This window comes from Megascapheus bottae, chromosome 2, assembly GCF_031878675.1.
Source record: "Megascapheus bottae isolate mThoBot1 chromosome 2, mThoBot2.hap1, whole genome shotgun sequence".
In the NCBI taxonomy this organism is placed as follows: Eukaryota; Metazoa; Chordata; class Mammalia; order Rodentia; family Geomyidae; genus Megascapheus; species Megascapheus bottae.
The window spans coordinates 33,022,542-33,043,123 of NC_143510.1; the positions used below are offsets into that span (position 1 = coordinate 33,022,542).

The window sequence follows — 20,582 nt, forward strand, 5'->3', positions numbered from 1 at the left end:
GGCCATATGGCCATGTCAGGAGACACTGGCAGTTGCTATAAATGGGGGAAGGGTGGTGTTACTGGCAGCTAGTGTTGGGTTAAAAGCCAGTCTTCTCTTACTGCTTACCATTGCCAACTGGAAATAAAAGTTGTTTTTCAAGGGTAAACCATACAAACATAAGATTCCATTCACTCGTGGGCAGGGCTGTTATTTTTAATGCAGTCATCTGCCACTTTGGAAAAGTGGTATCTATGGCAAAAGTAACTACAGAGAATGCAAGTTCATTTTAAATTAAGCAACAACAAAAATACCTAAAAGAGTACAGATTTAATACCAACTATTTCCAAATGAATAAAGAAAAAATGGATTAATGTTTATGTAGCTATAAGAAAGCTTTTTTTGGGGGGGATGAGGGGCTGGTCCTGAAGCTTCAACTAAGGCCCCGGTACTTTCTTGCTCAATGCTAGAGCTCCACCACTTGAACTACTGCATTATTTCTGGCTTTTTTTTTTTTTGGTAGTTTACTGGAGATAAGAGTCTCATGGACTTTCCTTCCCTGGCTGGCTTTAAACTGCAATCCTCAGCTCTCAGCCTCTGGAGCAGCTAGGATCACAGGGGTGAGCCACAGGTACCTGGCTATAGGAAGCCTTTTTAAATACAGCTTTTCCATGGTCTAATCATGCTGGAGGCAAATAAACAAACCAATTACCAAATTCAAGCCCTAGTTACTGAGTACAGTGAGTACAGTGAGCCAATGTAAGTAACTAAAGGGATTGGTTCCCTCCTGTCACAGAGCCGTGTGACTGGTCCATACTGAAGCTTCCTTATGACTGCTACCCCCACGGCACTGAGAAAGGATCTTTTGAACAATCTTTCCGTAATTATGAACATCACAAAATGGTATATTGGAGTTTCTACAGTAAATGTAATATACAAATGAGGTTTCTAGAAAAAAAGAAGTAAGCAGAAGGAAATGGAAAATGTGATTAAGCACAGTCTATTTTAGGTATTCACTTCCATGCATCATGTACAATAAGATATCATCATAGCACTAAAGTTTACTGAATGAACTAAAGAATATTGCATATGGCGAAAGAACAAAATCACTGAGGAAAATAAAAAAAAACACTGAAAGGAATGCAATGAAGAGGAGTTAATGACAACAACATTGTGTCCTTGTGAACACACATTGTATCCTCCACATTGTCAGGAGAGGCCTAACATTCCTGAGGGTGTGTGAGGGTGTGTGTGTGTGTGTGTGTGTGTGTGTGTGTGTGCGCGCGCGCGTGCAGGCGTGCATGAGAATGTTACTAGGAATTAAACTCAGGGACTCCCAATTGCTATAAGGAAGCACACTTGAGCCAGGCCCCCGTCCTTTTCCTTTTAGTTTTTTTTTTTTTTTTTGAACCTTTGTCTAGGCTGGCTTTAGACAAAACCTGTGCTTCTCAAAAAACTGGGATTACACCTGTACCATGATGTCTTGACCAATGCTAGTTTTTGAAAACAGTAAGACTCTATCAGGGTAGATTTTGGTTCAAAAAGGCCCATGGTTACAGATAAGGGGTTATGATAAATGAAGCAAGAATACAAACATAGAAAGTTACAAATTCCCAACCCCCTTTAATCTGTAGATGGTAATGCATAGACAGCCTCAATAAACAAATTTTAACTCTGGATGGTAGCAAAGAATGTGAGAATGAATTTGAGAAAATGAAAGTAATAGTTTTGAAGTGACTCAGGACTGAAAAATGCTTAGAAAGAAAGGTGGAAGGTAATTTGAGCTATAAACAGAACTTCAAAGAATTAAAATTGTAGGACTAATAGAAGTGAAAGAATTAGACAAGAGAAAGTGGCATAGCTGTGGCACAATGAAATTGCTGCTAAATGCATTCAAACTTTAAAATGCCTTTTGAAGATAATACTAAAGATACAAGGGTGGGCCATACATTACTGTTCACTAGACCACTAAATCCTTCCCAGACCTCATAGTATAGCTCTAGTCCACTGTTTCTCACAGAGGGTAACTTTGCCCTCCTAGGTAGCATTTGCCAATGTCTAGAGTCTTTTGTTATCACAAGTGAGGAGGGGGCAGGCAGGTTACTGACGCCTACTGAGTAGCAACCAGGGATAATATTGAGCACTCTATAATGTGCTGGATGGAATTTTGAAGGGAAGAATTATTTGGCCCAATGTGTGAATGGTGTAGCAGCTGAGATTCTGCTCCAGCCTTATGACATCCAAACAAGCTCCCTTGCTGTCCTCCTCCCCGACTCACCTCTTGTTCAAATCTGCACCACACAGAGATAGATTGGCTGTTACCATGGTAACTTGTACCTACTAGCCTGGTCACCAACGAGGAGATTGTTCATGCCCTGTTTCTTCTCTTTATTTTTCCAGAGTTGGACACAAAGAATGTCTTTAGCCTTGATTGGTAAAGATCAGGAAGAAGTCAAGTAGGAAGGTCCTTTACGTAAATATTACGAAGACATGACATAGAAGGAGGAGGAGGAGGAGGAGGAGGAGGCAGAGAAGGAGGAGGAGGAGGAGGAGGAGGAGGAGGAGGAAGAGGAAGAGGAGGAGGAGAAGACCGAGACTGAGACCAAAATGGATTCTAGCAACTGGAAAACTTCAAATACACAGGTATTTTAGCAGTGTACTCATACATCTTGCATATATTATCCCCAAAACCAACTGTCCTCTTCTGTGATGACTCTCCTTTCCATCTCTGTCCCAAACATCACTCCTCCAATCAGAGAAGGCAAAGATCTTGCCCTGCTCCAGTTGCCAGCTTCCTTATCTTCTGACTCAGTCCTGTTAGCACTGAGGTGGTGTCTCATCATCCCTTTCCAGCTTGGGCCTCCATTTTATGTCATAACAGAACTTCACCAACACCTTGGCTCAATCTCCATCTTTCTGTTTCTTCCAGCCATCTACCTGAGGCTGACTGAAACCCCCAGTATCATGGTGCTTTGTTCATGAGTTTACCCATGCCATGGCATCTTGTACCTTGGGTCACTGTACCTCCTGGTATCACTAGTGCTGCTGGAGTCTCCTGGAACAACTTGGTCTCTGTGATCGCCATCTTCCTGTTCGTTTCATTCTCCTATTCCCACTGGCTATTCTATCTTCTTGGGCAGACTTTCAGTCTGACCCTGAATGGTTGTGAACTTCAGCCTTCTGGTTTAACCCTTCTCTCTTGGTTGATTGTGGGGCTTGAACTCTGGGCCTGGGCACTGTCCCAGAGCTCTTCAGCTCAAGGCTACTGCTCTCTCATTTGAGCCACAGTACCACTTCTGGTTTTCTAGTGGTTAATTGGACAGAAGAGTCTCACGCTCTTTAGTGCCTGGGATGGCTTTGAACCATCATCCTTAGATCTCAGCCTCCTGAGCAGCTAGGAATAGGCATGAGTCACCATGTCAGACTCTTTCCATTCTTAAGTAACTTCAATCAGTCCCACAGTTTTAAATAATGTCTACATGTGTACTTTACGTACTTGTAAATATGGTTCACAATGCGGAGCCTGTTGAGACTATCCCTAGTTGGGCTTCATCTTCTACTCCTGCTTCCCTAAAACATATTCTTCCCATATACTCAGAGAAATCATTCAGAACTATTAGTGGAAGTTGGTCCCTTGCCTGCATAAACCCAGATGTTACTCTGAAATTAGGACTTGAAGTGGGGTGCCCGACTATGCCCACCACTTACTTCCCTTGATTGCCTGTCTCCACTCACAAACCCTCCTTTATATGCTTCCTGTATTAACTGGCCCTTCCTGAAAACCTGTTCCCCTCATTCTAGTCAGTCAAGTCCCTCTGCCTGTTCTAGAAAAGGACTCACATCCTCCCTACCATTTGATATGTATACTAGAACTTTCCTCTGGCTGCTATTTTCCTTTTCCTCAGGGTATCTCACCCTTTCTTTCTTCCCCTAGAATAAAAGGTTCATAAAATCAGAAGCCTGGAGTTTTTTGTTGTTGTTGTTGCTTTGTTTTTGTAGATGATTTTAGTATTTTCCAGGTGTCTACTCTATACCTAGCACAGGATGTTAACAAATCTGTCTTCTTGAAAGGGAAAACAAAACTTCTTTACATGCAAATTCAGCCTCATAAGTAGAAGCACAGAATAATAATTCTGTAGCCTGTCAGGCAAGACAATGAAATTTCTTTACTCTTCTAGAAAGACACAGAGATGTCACCGCTCTTAATGAAAATCATAAATCACATATGCACTTATAATAAATAATGCACAAAGGTGAAAACTTGGCCATGTGTTTAATTTTAAGGAAGATAGCACATACAAGGCCATACCCCCCCCAAAAAAATACAACTATGAGGTGTGTCCACCATTCTACATTAAATCCTAAAAGAAAAAAACTCATATCCCCTGCAACTGAATATGCATATTGGAACAGTCTAGTGAAGCCACTTGATATAAAGATTGAAGCAAAAAAAAATAATTAAAGAAACTACAGCTCCTTAACATGTGAAAGTAAAGAGTAATTCTGATGCATTACATAATGAAAGACAGCCAAAATAGAAATGTTTTATATTTATCGCATTCTTACTATACATCATCTCAAATGCAAATGTGACCTAACATTTCATAAAGAGTTCTCAAAAGAAGAGAAAATCCTTGATAACTTTAAACTGTGGCAATAAATCAAAATAACAACTGAAAACTGAATTACTAATAAAAGGCCAGAAGGCTCCTTAATGGCAAATATATATTCCATCCTTTTTAGCACTTAGGAAGTGCTAGAACTTAGCCAATTTTAATATCAGTAACTACTGGTAAACTCTTATGTGCCTATCAAATACATTAAAATTTATCATAGGGATATATGTGGGAAGAAATAGGGTTTAGTACTGTTGATTCGGTCATCTGCTCTGGTGCACAAAGTGGAAGCACTGTCCAAGTGCCAGGAAGATCAAAGGAATAGATGAGGATGATGGTGGAAGATACTTCATATGAGGGGCTCAGAACAGGCAGGCTTTGTAGGTAAAGGATCTTGGGGCAAAGAATATCCGGGAAAAAATGGTAATGCATGTCTAGATGACATTGGATATGAGGTATTGCAGGGGTGGGGGCTTTTGTAGGGCTCTGGAGTTCACACTGAAGGTGAACTGATTGGAAGCCACGTGGACCTGGGGAGTACTGTGAACAAATTTACTCTAAATCACTCCAGCTATAGATGGCCTGGGGAGACACAAGACCTCTTGCCAGGTCACTGACAGACAGGCCAGGTGCCACAGGAGAGAAGTAGTGGCCAGGAATGAGTAAAACATAGGCTGAGTCTGGGTATCCTAAGAAAGGGGAGTGCACAGTGGTATTTGCTGATAGGAATATACAGGATTCAACATGATTAGACTTTCACTGCATAGGCCACCCAGACTTTCTTGCTGAGATGCTGTAGCTCAGGAGGAGATATTCTGGCAGGGAAAGACTGAAGTGGTACAATTTGCAATTCATTCTCTCATCTAAGACCAGAGGGCAAAAGGGAAGAGAGGCGCCAGATCACTCAGTTGAACTCTCCGGAGAAAAGCTGACAATGAGTCTAACTATGATGGGTTTGCATTGTTTCAGCAGAAAAATGCATTGTACACTCACACATATATATACACATATACAGCCACATGCATGCACACATGCATAAATGTGTAGTGGAGCTAATGATAATGACGTGCTTAGATGAGATATTGCTCTTCCTGTTGGACCGATGCCGATTCAATGAACCAAATACCTGTGAATTCTGATGAGAATTAAATGCCCTCAATTTGCCCATGGACTTCAGACCTTATTGATTTCTTTAACTAGGCCAACTTCTTGCCTTTAAGCCAACAGGCTGTGTAACAGAATGGGTAAGCATATAGTTTTTGGTGCTAAAGCCATGGGTTTAAGTCCTGCCTTGGCCATTGACTAGATATGTGATGTGGGGGAAAAATCACTGAAATGGCTAGGTTTCAAGGTGTTCTCTCATGCAGATCTAAGTTTGGGCTTACCTCAGAGGGCTCCATGAATTGGACACTAAACATATATAAATGTTTGCCTGGCACATGGAAGAAGTGTTTAATATTTTCATCGCAAGTCTCTCCATGTTTTGTAAAATCAAATCAGATGCTTAGCTTCCTTTGTTTTATGCTTGTGTGGTGAAGTTTCCACACCTCAAACAAAACCAGCCCATCCGTATTTGTTTCCCTGTTGTAGGTGGAAGCAACCACTGCCGAGTTTCTCAGAGGATCCTACTCAAAATCATCATTCTATGATAGTTCAATAATAACAATAATGTGCTGCTAAATTTATTTGTGTTATGTGTTAGTGTATATATGAGTGTGTATGTGTGTGTGTGTGCTGTATTTGTGTCTGTGTCTGTATGTGTGAGGTTCACGCCATGGTGACTTTCCTGGCATGCATTAGGTCCTCAGTAAATGGCATCAATAACATCAGTATCATTTTGAATGTGTGTGTGCCAGTCTTAAGGCTTTCAACTCAGAGCCTGGGCACCATCTCTGAGCTTCTTTTGCTCAAGACTAGTGCTTAAGCCACAAATCAACTTGTAGCTTTTTGGTAATTGAACATCTCGTGGATTTTCTTGCCCAGGCTGGCTTTGAACCATAATCCTCAGGTCTCAATCTCTTATGCACTTAGGGTTACAGGCATGAGCCACTAGCAGCTGGCTCATGTCAACCACTTTCATATCTAATTTTGCTCTTTAAATTGTCATCATTATTCTCCCACAGTTATGAAGTATGATTACAAAACTATATTATTCATTTTTTTCCTCTAACTTATAGGTGACGTTTAATTGTGTCAGATGATGCTTGATCCTCCACAGGAAGCTTGGGTTAGAAGGAAAAGTTGGGGCATTCCTCCTCTCCAGGAATTCTAACATTCCATTAATTTTTTTTTTTTTTTTTTGCCAGTCCTGGGCTTGGGCTCAGGGCTTGAGCACTGTCTTTGGACTTTCTCAAGGCTAGCACTCTACCACTTGAGCCTCAGCACCACTTCCGGCTTTTTGCTATGTATGTGGGGTACCAAGGAATCGAACTGGGGTCTTCAAGCATGCTAGGCAAGCACTCTACCACTAGGCCAAACTCCCGGCCCCCCACATTCCATTACTTTTAAATCAGATCCTAACATTACTTAGCGAGAGGATAAAAATCTTCTGTGTATGGCTTATACAAACTAGAAAGCAAAATATTCGTTCTATTTTTGTGATCAACAAAAACTAGTATACTCAGAGCATCAACAGTACCTCCCCAGGGTTAAATGTGCCTTTGGTGCCCAGAGGAGAAGGTGTAGAAGGTAGGAGCTGAGAAAGGCCTGAGGTGAGATGGAGAAATGAGACTTTGTAGCTCAAGGCTATGGATGTAGTGCAGGGTGAGACTCTGTTCTTAGGGTCTACTACAAAACAAAAAACAGTATACTTTTTAATTACTCGGAAATGAAAATAATGATTTTTAGTTCTATAAACTTGGTTTCCTCAAGGCATATGGTTATAGAATAAAAACAAGAAGGGTCCACGGGGGACAGAGCCTCACAGTACCTGCAATCCTGGGTATACATCACAATGGACAATGAAGCTTCCAGAACAAAACTACACATGCCTCTTTCTTTGTGTTTTTCAACTAAGAAGCTACCTACTTGATTGATTCTGCAGTATTAATAAAACATCACCATTTTCATGTGACAACTACTTCAGTGTCAGTTGTGGCACAAACACTACATAATCTACTTTCAAGACAAGTGGCATCCACTCTTTTTTTTTTTTTTATGTTGACCTAAGCTCAGAGAAGCTAAGTGAATTTTCTAAAGTCACACAGAGACTGATGTTTCAGCTTAGAGCTCTGAACACTATGGTCTTTCATCTATAGAACAACAGTCATTCTTGCCATAATGCATGAACAAGACAGAACTGCCCCAAAGGTCCTGGGTTCAACATGTTTTTAAAAAAAAAAAGAAAAAAAGAAATAGCCAGGTACAATGGCTCAAGCCTGTAATCCTAGCTACTTAGGAGGCTGAAATTGGGGGATAAGACAGAAAGATGGGCTGCCAGGCAGAACCAGAAGGGGCTATGCTTTTACAAACACACCTAATTGGTACACTACAGGCAAAGGAGGTGCTTTCAGAGTGCCTGGGATGGTTCTAGATGCCCAGGGATGTGCATAAACAACTCTACCCAATCTGCTCCCAGACATTTAAAAAAGATATTTCAACCTCCACTGGATTTTCTACTAGGGGAGAGAGAAGAAACAGCTTGAAAGTACTGAAAACCAAAGCATATCTGATCATGACAACAAATGTTAAAAATGAGCTTGGGGATTGAGTGCTGGTTTCACATGCCTTAATCTTAGCTACTTAGGAGGCAGAGAGCTGAGGATGGAGGATGGAAGTCGGCCTGGGCAGGACCTTCTCTATAATTAATCACCACAGAGCCAAAAGTGGAGCTGTAGCTCAAGTTGTAGAGTGCTAGCCATGAGCATAAAAGCTAAATGACCAAGACCAGGATCTGAATTCAAACCCCAGTACTAACAAACCAGTCAATGAACCAATCAACAAACAAAAAAGAGCCTGGTGATAAATAATTAAAATAATTGGGTACCAGTCAGTGTTCAAGCTTGTAATCCTAGCTACTCAGGAGGCTGTGACTGATCTGAGGATCATGGTTTGAAGCCAGCTGGGGCAGAAAACTCCTTGTGAGACTTTTATCTCAAAAAACTGGCAGTAGCACTGTGGCTCAAAGTGGCAGAGTGCTAGCCTTGAGCAAAAGGACAGCACCCAGACCCTGAGTTCAAGCCCCATGATACCCCCCAAAAAGCATTAAAACAGATGCTCCAGAATTTTGGAGCACCAATTTTGTCCCAAAGCACAGAAAGCCTCATCTTCACCATTCACGAGAATCATGAAGTGCTTGTCATTCTGCATACAGGAGCTGTGACAGAAATAAGAATAACTCAAAGCAATCCATGAAGTGGCCTTCACGTTCTCGATTAACTTGGCTGCTGTCTTGTGCCTCCTTCAAATCTTCTCCTTATATCCCCTCCCCACCAGAAGGGTGATTAAATGTCAGTGCTGACTCACACAATAATGCATGGCAGAAACAAATATAATTATGTGCTTTTGAGAAAGATTAATAGTAGCTGGTGCTAGCCTGCCAACTGCAGATGTACAAACATGCCATCCTCTCCATAAATCAAACACAAGGCATATGGTGTATTTCAAAGTCTGCTGATGTTATAGGGTCTTTAAGTGACTCAGGTTCTGGAAGAAACCATGTAGATGTTGACTAATGAGGTAATATATTTTGAATCTTTCTATATCAATGTTATAAAATGTGATAGAATTAAACAGAAAGAAGGGCTCAGGAATTGTGGGGACACAAACATAGTTAAAAATCCAGGGATCTCTTTCATTAATCACTCACTGCTACTTTAATCAAATTCACAGATTCCAGGAAGGGTTAAGTTAGCAAATAGTCACAGAACTATATTTTTTTTGAGGGGGACAAGGCTCTCTTTCCATAGGAAATCTAACGGACAGGAACAAGGGACTATAACACAGAAAGAAGAGAGTAAATTAGAGAGAAGAATGGATAGTTTGTAACTATCAAATGAGCAGAATCAAAATGATGCCAAGACCCACAGGCAAGTTTCCAGATTGCAGGCCACCAACATGAATAAGCATGCAAAGTCAGTGCTCCTCAGAATTAGGTAGGCAGAGTACAGGACTGGGAACCACGAATCTGAGCGAATGCCTCAGCTGTACTGGGGTACACCTTCTTAAATCCTAGGAGAGCCATAAAGGTCAGAGAAGAGGGAAACTCTTCAAATCATTGGTTTACCTGCAAAAGCCAAGTATCATGCCTGACTCACCATCATCCCACGCTCAAATTATTTCCAACTATATTTGGCCGCTATTAAAGAACCAATGATCTGAGAAACAAGTGGTTTGGGTATGAGAAAGAGACTTCAGAACTGTCATGGAATGGGTTAAAAAATGGAATGCGCACAACAGTTTTTATAAGCACTCTAGAAGGGTTGATTGAACATTTTGAAGCACACAGACATTTGGACAATATTGTGGGTTTCTACCCAGCGACCCCAATCATTCTGATCACATAGCAGGAAGCTTCTCCATAGCAGAGTGTGTGGCTGCTCTGGCACAAATGAGTTCTCTGCTGCAAGAGAATCATGTCTGACTTCCTCTCTTGTCAGAAACCCAAATGTGTTGTCTATGAAACAAACTGCTCTGGCAAAGAGGGAACAACCAATCTCAAGCTATTTTGTGTCATACCCTGCCATAAGTCAGCCACAAATATTCAGCTCACAAGCAAGACACTTCACTGGGGTGAAGAATAATTCTGTGTGCGAGGCATTATAGTGCTGGTAAAGCTCTAAAGGGGAGATGCAAAGGAGGGGAGCTAGGAGGAAGAAGGCTGAACCCAGTTCTGTGAGATCCTCAGTCTCTTCACTCTCATGAGACTAGGCTGGGCAAGATCTTTAATACAATTGGTGGCACTATCACTCTATCGCCCTACTCTATAAAAAGTCCCAGCCAAGAATATATAAATTATAAAAGGAGTCAGGTGTGTAAGCTTCAATGGATCTTATAGTCTAGTGAACTAAAAGATGGTATATAAATATAAAATGAATGAGTTGTGATAACATTGATTGCAATAAAGGCCACAATGGTAGAGAGGTGCAGAAGAAATAGAGGGATGACATGGGTTGGGGATAATTAAAGTAATCAAAGAAGGCCTTTCTCAGGGGATCTGAGACCAAATCAAGTTAAAATGAACTCTAGGAAACAGAAACAAAAGATTTTTTTCCGTTGTTAGATTAGAAAACAAAACAACAAGGTACTAAGGTGAGACACGGCTCAAGGTCTTGTGAGAAGAAAAAGAGAGTGAAATGAGAGCCACAGTGGGAGAAGCACACGTGGCACTCTGTGCAGGCCAGGCTCAGGGGTCTTAGAGGAGAAACATTTTGAAATCTTAACCTTTTGAGTTTTGTTAGGAGTAATGGGATTTGAACTCAGAGCCGCATACTTGCTAAGCAGGTATTCTACCAACCCATTTCTGATTTAGTTATTGTTTGGTCAAGGGTATCATGTTATTAATTTTTTGGGGAGGGTCTGGAATCTACTTTGTATTGCAGTCCTCTGACCTATGTCTCCCCTGTAGGTAGGATAACAAGTATGCTCTACCATGTCCAGCTTGTTGGTTGAGACGGGAATCTCGCTAACATTTTTATGCTGGGTTGGTCCACTACTACGGTCTAAATAGCTGGAGTTATAGGCATAGGCCACCACAGCCAGACTACTATATATTATGGGTTTTAAAAAAGGTACAAACTGATTTATATTTTGAAGTAGTACTGAACCTACACATAAATAACAATATAGAAAGTATAAACTTTATTCTAAAAGGACTAGCATCTGAAACTATCAAAAATTTTTGATAGTTTCATCAAAACAGTTTTGAGCTGGGTACATCGCTCAGTGATAGAATACTTGCCTAACAGGCCCTTGAATCTGGGTTCAATTCTCAGTACTGAAAAATGATTTTTTAAAAAATCATCTTCAAGGACTAGATAGCTATTTTTAAACCTAAAGAGTTCCCTTAAAGATCAGCAAGCTCTGTGAGAGATTTGAGAGGACAGACAGAACAAAAGCATTTCCGTACCTCCCCGCTGCACCAACAGTGTGACCTCGCTGCCCTTCGGGCACTCGATCAGCATGTCCACGACCTGGTTGTGTGTGAGGGCTTGCACGTTCTTCTTATTCACTTCCACTATAAGATCCCCCTCCTTCAGGCCCCGGCATCTCGGACTATCCACAATCTGCTTCACTCTCTGACCTCCTCCACCAGGGCTGTCCGCAATAGTAAAACCGAAGCCCATGGGCCCTTTGACTATGTGGACAGTGATGAGTTCTGGCTGAGTGGCTATGGAGGAAGCCAAGGAGACGGTGTCATTGGGATAACCGTGAGGACTGTTAGAAGCCACGTTGGCAGGGCTGCTTGGCCTGGCGTCCTTGATGCTGCTCACTTTGCCCGTTTTACTACTGTGGCTTGCGGGTGAGTCATAGGTCTCTTGTCCATTCACAATAATTGGTTCTTTGTCCAGAATGGCCACTGAGGTCACTAAACTGGTGTTGGGGTCATCTGGGTCAAAAGGCAACGGGTAACCTCGACAGAGTTCAAGGTCCACACTGGCACCGATGGGAATGGACTGGAAGATTTTCACAACTTGCGCATGCGTGTGTCCCAAAACACAGGTGTCGTTCACGCTGACAATCACGTCCCCTGTAAAGGAGAAGAGTGAAGGAGTCAAAAACAAAACCTATTGCACCCAGAAATGTTGTGTTCTGAACATCCTACCCCAAAATATACCACTCTGGTATAAGGATTCTTCTGAGCTATCTACATTTAAAAAATAAAATACTCGGCAAGTGTAAGAATAGAGGGAAGGTACCCTGGTCCTCTTCCTTTTCTTCCTAAGAGCAGAAGATAAAATTGCTCTTAGTCCCTTCTACATCCAAATCTTACCCCAGCTTAACATTCTTACCACCACTGACAGGAAGTCAAAAGCAAGAGAAATCTGTGCACATTACTTACATGGCAACTTTGTTAAAGCAACCCCTACACACTCTCCTGCCCAGTTAACTACTCTAGCCCACACCCATTTATCTTCTTTAATAACTGAGGATCCCATGTGCAAGGTAGTATTCACCTCTAACTACATGCTTACATACTTATGTACTTCCTTGCGAGTGTTCCATGTCACAGAAAACTCAGAAAATTCATATTAAAGAAACCTACTGCTTTCCTTCTATTAGTTTGTCTTGTGGAATTAGTCTCAGGTTTAGTAATCTTCCCTCCTTCTCCCTCTCTCTTTTTGACACAACTGGGATTTGAACTCAGAGATTCATGCTTGCTAGGCAGGTGTTTTATGACTTAAGCCAAACTCATCCATCTCGCCAAAACTTGTGCTGGGGTGGAGATAAAATGCTGTCTCTCCTGTCAGCGATATGAATCTGTAAGGGGAGCAGATTACATAAGGTGCAGAGAAACTGCTTCTATTGCTTATTTTAACTGCTTTAGTATTTAGTGTCTTCCCTGCATAATCATCATTGAAAGAATACTGAAGCATTTTTTTTTCTGAAAAGAAACTGTCACTGCAGAAAACCAAGTTTAGGAATCAGTTACTCAACTGGATCTACATTTTTAGTGAATTATTACTTCTGAAGTGTTTAATGGCTTTAAAGGTTTCTGGCACTTGTACTGAAGGATGGAAGAATCTGACACAGCCCAACTATGTAAAGCGCCTTTATAAACCTGTGTGACAAAATGTTGTTTGATCTTGTTTGGTGTGAGCTGGTCTCACCACCCAGAATGCTGCAGCCCCGCACACTTACCTGTCTCCATCTTGCCATCCAGTGCGGCAGGACCATCCAGAACCAGGCTTTTGATCTGGAGGAATTCATCTGGTTCATCTCCTCCTACCACTGTAAAGCCAAACCCACGACTGCTTTTCCGAAGCTTTGTGTGGATGAACTTGCCTTTCAACTCAGAAGGGTTTCGTGTAAAAAAGGGTTTGCCTGGATTAAAACAAGAGAAGAACAAGGAGTGCCATCTATGAGTGAGAAGGAGAATTAAGTTAGCTATGAAACACAGCTCTGACTCTCCAAGCTCAAGTATGAGCTGAAGCCTCAGGGTAGAGATGTGTTTCAAGAAAGTGTTCTCTTGATTTCAGGAATTGGGATACTCTCAGATCCCTCTGTTAGGAGATGGGTATTGTACATTAAACATGCCAATCTTTGAAGTCCAAGGAAAGCCAGAAAAGGAGGACAAAACTGGTTCTGATTGGGCAATCTACTTCCCTGGCTTTAGGGAACTGAGGTGGTGCAGCTTCCCTACAGGAAGTCAATCCTTGTGTATGTCACTGTCTATTGGGACTGTATCCAATGCACTGCTTTGAGTTTGGACTTTACCTGTAATATCAACTGATGAAAATGTTTAGATTTTAACCAAATAGAAGACTCAGGGGATATTTCCAGGATAATACAGTGGCCATATTTCCTTCCTATTAAAAATGCTCTCTGACGGGAGACAGGGAAAGAAAGAGAAGGGGAGAGAGAGAGTGAAAGGAGGTGGTGTGTGGGGGGGGGGAGGGGAGAAATCCTCATACACCCTTGCTCTAGAAGCCTGGCACCCAGAAAGAAAAGTTATTTTTGGTTAACTATAACTAAAAGGCCTAAAAGGTCTCTGGGCATGCATACAATTTTTTAATTGCATATTTTAAAAAGTTTCTGGCTCCTAAAAAAGAAGGCTCTTTTAAACTGCCTGTAGTCAGAGGTCTGTTCATTAACTACCACTCCACAGAAATCCCAAGCATTATTGGAAGTTTGACAAAGTGTGGCTACAGAAAGGCAAAGCTTCCTGAGATGTGCCAGGCAAAGTCACCTGCCAAGGCATGGGGAGGAGGAGGGAGGGATGCCACCTGCAGCAAAGGCTGTAGGGAGACAGCTGCTAAGCAAATTACCAGATGGGAAGTTGAGGACAGGTGAAATGACCCTTAAAATTTATTTCGGGAAAAGGAGGCAAATGGCCTATTATCATGTAGCAAAGGCTGCTGGTTGTTTCAGGGAGCTGGGAGTGAAACACACTTCATTTATGTAGATTTTTTTTTCCTGAGCACGTATTAAAACACACAATACCTTCTCTATCCTGTCTGATATCTCCCCCCCCCCCCCCCCACACACACACACACTCTGGCACTGGGGCTTGAACACCATCCCTTATCTTTTACTACTCAAGGATGGCATTCTACCATTTGGGTGACAGCTCCACTTAGGGTTTTTTGCTAGTTAAATGAAGAACGAAGCTCACACACTTTTCTGCCTCAGCTAGCTTTGAACCACCAACGCTGACTACCTTTTCTGTTATTTTTGTTTCTTGTCTAGTAATCCTGACCCCTGTGACCAGGCATGAGAGACATTGCATCTGAACATACATACGACCATTAAAATATAAGCTCCATGAAGATTTCTGCTTGTAAGCTGAACACTTAGAACTTTGTCTGGCATATTTTAATGTGCTTTAAGTATTTCTTCTGGAGAGAAGGAATGAATGAACAAAAGCATAAACACATTCAACAAATTTCTGCTAAAAAAAAAAGAAGTTAGATCTGGATGTTAGAACTTTTTTTTTTTTTTGCTCTTATTACAGGCCAAGTTAGAGGATGTGAAACACACAAGGCAGTTTGAATATTTTAAGTCATTAGCATACTGTGTGCTTAGAATGTTTTTATCTTAATAGAGACATGAACAGAGCTTTGAAATGATACCACTGTCTTCCACTGGTCATGCCCAACTAGAGAAGGAAGAACAGAGAGTTTCCCATTTATGTACATTTTATTACATTTTATAGATGGGTGGATCATTAGTTAAGATGATTTGTGGAGAGGAATAGTTTCTCCCTACAAGCAGTGAAATTTGAGAGACTATGCCATAGCTCTGGTCTATGTAATTTCCTGAGACCTAAACCTTTGTGGGCTAGAAGGAAGCTTTAAGTCCTGGCTGTGTATGAAACTCACCTGAGCAACTTTTAAAAAAACAATCCTTCGTAAGATCCTGCCCCCAGGCTCGCTGACTCAGGATCTTTTGGGCTTTGGCCCAAACCAACATTTGTCCTTGAACCAACATTTGGGGTTATTACCCTACTAAGCCTCAACTAAACACGGAGGAGGCTACAATCATACTGCTATTATATATTACGTTCTACCTTTAATAAAGCCATTATTACCATAAAAGTATACTCACGTCAAAAAAGGCACATTACATAAATTGCTTTAAAAACTCTCATTTATGACAAGGTCCAGCAAGCGGAGAAATAACTCCTTTATTATGAATATTATAATGGTGGAGTCAAAATACAAGAATTTATTAATTTTCTGACTAACACAGGCATAGCTTGATAAAAAGTAAATTTTACATTCTTTTTAATGGTTCTGTACTACAAACAGGTGCTTGCTCATTATTTAAGAGAAAAGACAAACTACACAAACAAAAAACTCCCACCATTTCCCCTATCACTGAGGAGCAATGAGGCCTGAAAATCTGGGAGTTTTTCAAAACTGGCTCTCTGTAGGGGGTGAATATTATTTGTGGATGTAAGTAAGTAAGACACAAGGAAATGCTCTCTCTATAACATGCATAAATGTCAACACCATGGGAGGAGCCAGGAAAGAGAACTTTAATATAATATAAAGACATCTTAGTCAAATGCGAGCTTGTTGACTAGGGTCTTGATATATCTAATGCTGAATGCAGCAGTGGAGCTCACAGGATATGAATGAAAGTGAACTATGCAACTCGTGAGTGGAGACAGGAGGGAGGAACGAGGAGAGAAGGAAGGGAGGACACTGTACAAAATGAAATGCACTCATTACTTGACTTGTGCAGTTGTGATCCTGCTGTATACCACCTTTATTATAACAATGAAGTAAATAATACTTTTTTCTAAAATAACCTATTTAACATGGCATTAAATATTAAATATTAAACTGATGGTCCCCAATGCTGGCATGATTTAGCACCTGGGGATACTTAGCAATGTCTGGAGAAACTCTAGGTTGTTGCTGGGTGCCATGATTCACACCTGTAATTCTAGCTACTCAGGAGATGGAGATCTGAAAATCAAGGGTCAAAGCCAGGCCGGGCCCAAAAGGACCTGAGACTCTTATCTCCAACTAACCTTTAGAAAATGAGAAGTGGGGCTTGGCTCAAGGGTAGGGCAGTAGTCTTGAGCTGAAGAGCTCAGGGACAGCACCAGGTTGAATTCAAGACCCATGACTCATGGGTGGGGAGGGGAGGAAAAAGAAATTCTAGCTTGTCACAGGATAAGGGTGAGGAGGGAGATGGGGGTGTGCTTTTGCTATCTAAGGGAGCAGGGACATTTAAAAACATTCCTACATGCAGAATTATCAAGCCAACACTATTAACAGCACTAAAGCTGAAAGCTCTCTCTGGTTTCAATGGTCTTTCAACAAACATCCCTGTTTTAAAATACTGAGTAGAGCTGAGAGAATTTATTCAGGAAGGCTTCTAAATTTTCAGACATGTCTGATTAACAATATGTGTGTGTGTGTGTGTGTGTGTGTGTGTGTGTGTGTGTGTGTGTGTGTGTGTGTGTGTGTATAGCCTGTCCTGGGGCATGATCTCAGGACCTGAGTACCATCCTTGGGCATTCTCAAGGCTAGATCTCTACATGAGCCACAGTACCACTTCAGCTTTTTCTGTGTATGTGGTATGGAGAAATTGAACCCAGGACTTTATGCAGGCTAGGCAAGCACTCAACCACTAGGCAAAACTCCTGGCCTTCACTATAATTTTTTAAATGAGACATGACATCATGATGTAATTATAAAAACACATTACCCTGAAGAGGAGGGTCCCTGGCTGGCTGTGGATTGCTTGGGGGATGGGAAGAAACAGCAGGAGGCACAAGGGATGAATGATCTTCTGCCCATTCTATGAGAAAGAAAAAGGAAAGAGTTTCAAATAGCTGGCCCAGTTCCCTTTTCAGTGATAATCAAGTTAGTAAAGCAAATCATATCAAAATGAAGTGAGTACCTAACCTTGGGTTTCTTATGGACATCAAGATATTTTTCTCTTCTCAGGGATACTCGGGGAAAGACATTCACCAGTATTTGGAGAGTAACATAGCATCTATAAAAACTCCAGTTTTCTCTGGCTGGAGCATCCAAACAAACTTGAGAAAAGCAGTGAGTCACCTAAAGTCAGCCCTTAGAGAGAGAAGGCTGTCTAAAGCAAGTGAGGCATGGGCAGACCCAGCTGTTTAGATGAACAGCAATGATAGCACGGGGTGAAGTGCTAACTCTTGTCATCTCTGAACCCAAAGGGAGCCACAACCAGGATTCCTGTGTCCTAATGAGGTCTGTTGCAGCCTGCTTCCTCAAGAGGCACAGGTACCATATTCTGTTGCACATCCCTTACTACACAAAGGACATTTTCCAACAGTACCAATTTTTACCAGTTCAGGAAACATACTTAAGTTTAAAATGTTCTTTTTTAAATATAGAAGAGGTGAGGCGGAGGACTTTGAATTGGTAAAAAGATACACACTTCCTGTCAAAATTTTAAACAGAGCAGGACAACAAGTAGAATGCCAGAGTTTATTAGCCAAATTGGTCAAATGCTGCTCTTCTGCCAGCAAAGAGCAGTGTTTATGTTTTAAAAATCATTCAAGGAATAAAAGAGTTAAGCTGGGTGTTGTGGTATACCCTGTAATCCCTAGTAGCTGGTAGGCTGAGGTAGAAGAAGTAGCCTAGACTACCCAGCAAAAAAAAAAAAAATAATAATCAAAAGAAAGATGATGCTGACTTTGTGACACATAGAAATGAAGTTCAATTTATAGGATACATAGGTCAAGTTTTAGACATGCAGCTATGTACATTTCTTCATATATTGGCTCTCTCTTTTTCTAGACTGCAGAGAGCTGAGCACTTGTAACTAAGAATGTATGTATTACAAAGACAAAACTGTTAACTATGAGGATCTTGACAGAAAAAGTTGGCCAATCCAAAGCATAGAGTCTCAATTTATTACATTCAAGGACTGGAGATAAAACTTAGTGGTAAAGTATGTGCACATCAGGCAGGAGGCTTTAAATTCAATTCTCCCCTACAAAAAAGTTCATCATTATATTCTGTATGATAGTAATCAAAGCAATGGGTTTGATATTATATTAAAGGGACATGGGGCCTATTATTGTATTATTTCCAGTGGAAAACTGGAAAAAAATCTGTTTCTATTAATAAATGGATGGCTAAACAAAGGTGGAAATATACAATTAGGTGATATACTACAGAGTTATTTTAAATAATAAGGTAATAGCCATAGCTATTCAGGAAGCTGAAATGAGTTTGAAGTTGACCCTGGCAGATAAATTAAAAAAAAATTATCTCCAATTCACCAGCAAAAAGCCAGATGTGGAGGTATGACTTAAGTGCTGGATCACCAGCCATGAATAGAAAAGGTAGAGCATAAACACAAGGTCCTAACACAAAAACAGACACACAGACACACACACACAATATTATAAAGTAAATATATAATGAAATAAAACAGAAAACAGCAAGTGAGAAAAATAGGTTGTATGCATTTTAAGTGTGTATCACACATATAATTATCTGATTTTTAAAACAAGCAATTTGTATATCCTTAGAATATTTAACATTTCTATACAGGAAAACTTTAAGAATAATGTGGGAGCAAACATGAGAGAATTTAATAGTCAACCTTCATGAATGGCTCATTTTTTTTTTTACAAAGAACATGAATTAATGTAACTTTCAAAAATCACTCCAAACTACGAGATCTTTCAGATTCTTTACATAGTTTTCCTAAAAATAATAGTCACTTAGCATGCCTGGCAATTCTGCCTAAAATACAACTGCATTTGTATTTGTGAAAACAGAATATAAATGTTGCCAGGCTGGGGAATCCCTTCATTGTCTAGTAATGGCATGATGCATCTTTCTAAAGTAAAGGAGAGGTGTGGGAGATTCTGAACAGCCATCAGGAAATTGTGGCGAGGGTAGGCAGCGAGACCAGGCTCGACTTCCTTAGCCCAGCACAGCAACTCCATGCAGGAGAGAATGGCTCGGTCACCAAGGCCAGCTCTGACCACACGGGGGTGTCAGTGCCCAGGCTTTATCCCAGTTCCCAACTAAGAAAAAGCCTCTAGGGAAGAAACCAACCTTCTAGGGGTGGCGGTTGCTGTTGTTGTTGCTGCTGCTGCTGCTGTTGTTCTAGCTGCTTCTTCCGCTTGGCTTCTAGAACAGGATTCTCATACTGGGTCTTCCTGTTGATGTGGCTATAGAGAAAGGAGAACTGTTTTTAGCCAGGAAATAATCATCCCACCAGCAAAACGCTAATCCTTGTCAAGTCTTATGGTTAGAACTGAATAAAGCAGGTGCTTTGACCCTTTACTGACTGCTTATCTGCACCAGGAATTGTGTTGTCAATTGTAAAGTTACTAATGCTCTCACTCCTAAGGCAGTATCAGTGTTCACAAAAGATATCATTCCAGACCCCAGTGGATTTTGAAAACAGGGATAACATTGAAGCTTGTCTTACTGTGATTTTTCTTTAAATGTCCACAAACATATGTACCTAAGGCAAGGTTTAATTTACAAGGTAGGCACAATAAGAATTAGCAATAACATAGATTTTAGCAACCTCAGCATCTGACTCAGTTTTTTAATTTTTCCTCATTATGCTCATCATAGCTTCTCTTGAGCATATTCCTGTTGCCACTATATAATGTCTGCATTCCGATGCTAGGACAAAGTAAATGTACGTGTGCTTTGAGCACACGTATTGCAATGCTGGTCTGAGCCAGTTGCCAACTAAGTAATTCACAGGCTAGCAGTGCATGAAGTACAGACACAGTAGGCAAAGGGACAGTGCCCATTCTGAATCTGACAAAGCAGGATAGCTTGTCATTTCATCTTGTTAATCAGAATGGCACTTGACTTAAAACTTCGAAATGACTTATTTCTGGAAATTCCCATATGA

The 20,582-nt window shown here is 41.0% G+C and overlaps 1 protein-coding gene across 17 annotated transcripts in view; it reads right to left on the reverse strand.

Annotated features, from left to right (window-relative positions):
- Positions 1–20,582, reverse strand: part of Magi1 (membrane associated guanylate kinase, WW and PDZ domain containing 1) — a 504,671-nt gene that overhangs the window by 55,584 nt on the left and 428,505 nt on the right. For all 17 annotated transcript variants that reach the window (XM_090323644.1, XM_090323635.1, XM_090323681.1 and 14 more), the window contains 4 exons: positions 19,763–19,878; positions 17,418–17,510; positions 13,395–13,577; positions 11,662–12,282 (listed from right to left, as the gene is read on the reverse strand). In XM_090323644.1, the coding sequence (XP_090179770.1) occupies positions 11,662–12,282; positions 13,395–13,577; positions 17,418–17,510; positions 19,763–19,878 (1,013 nt within the window). The remainder of the gene's footprint in view (positions 1–11,661; positions 12,283–13,394; positions 13,578–17,417; positions 17,511–19,762; positions 19,879–20,582) is intronic.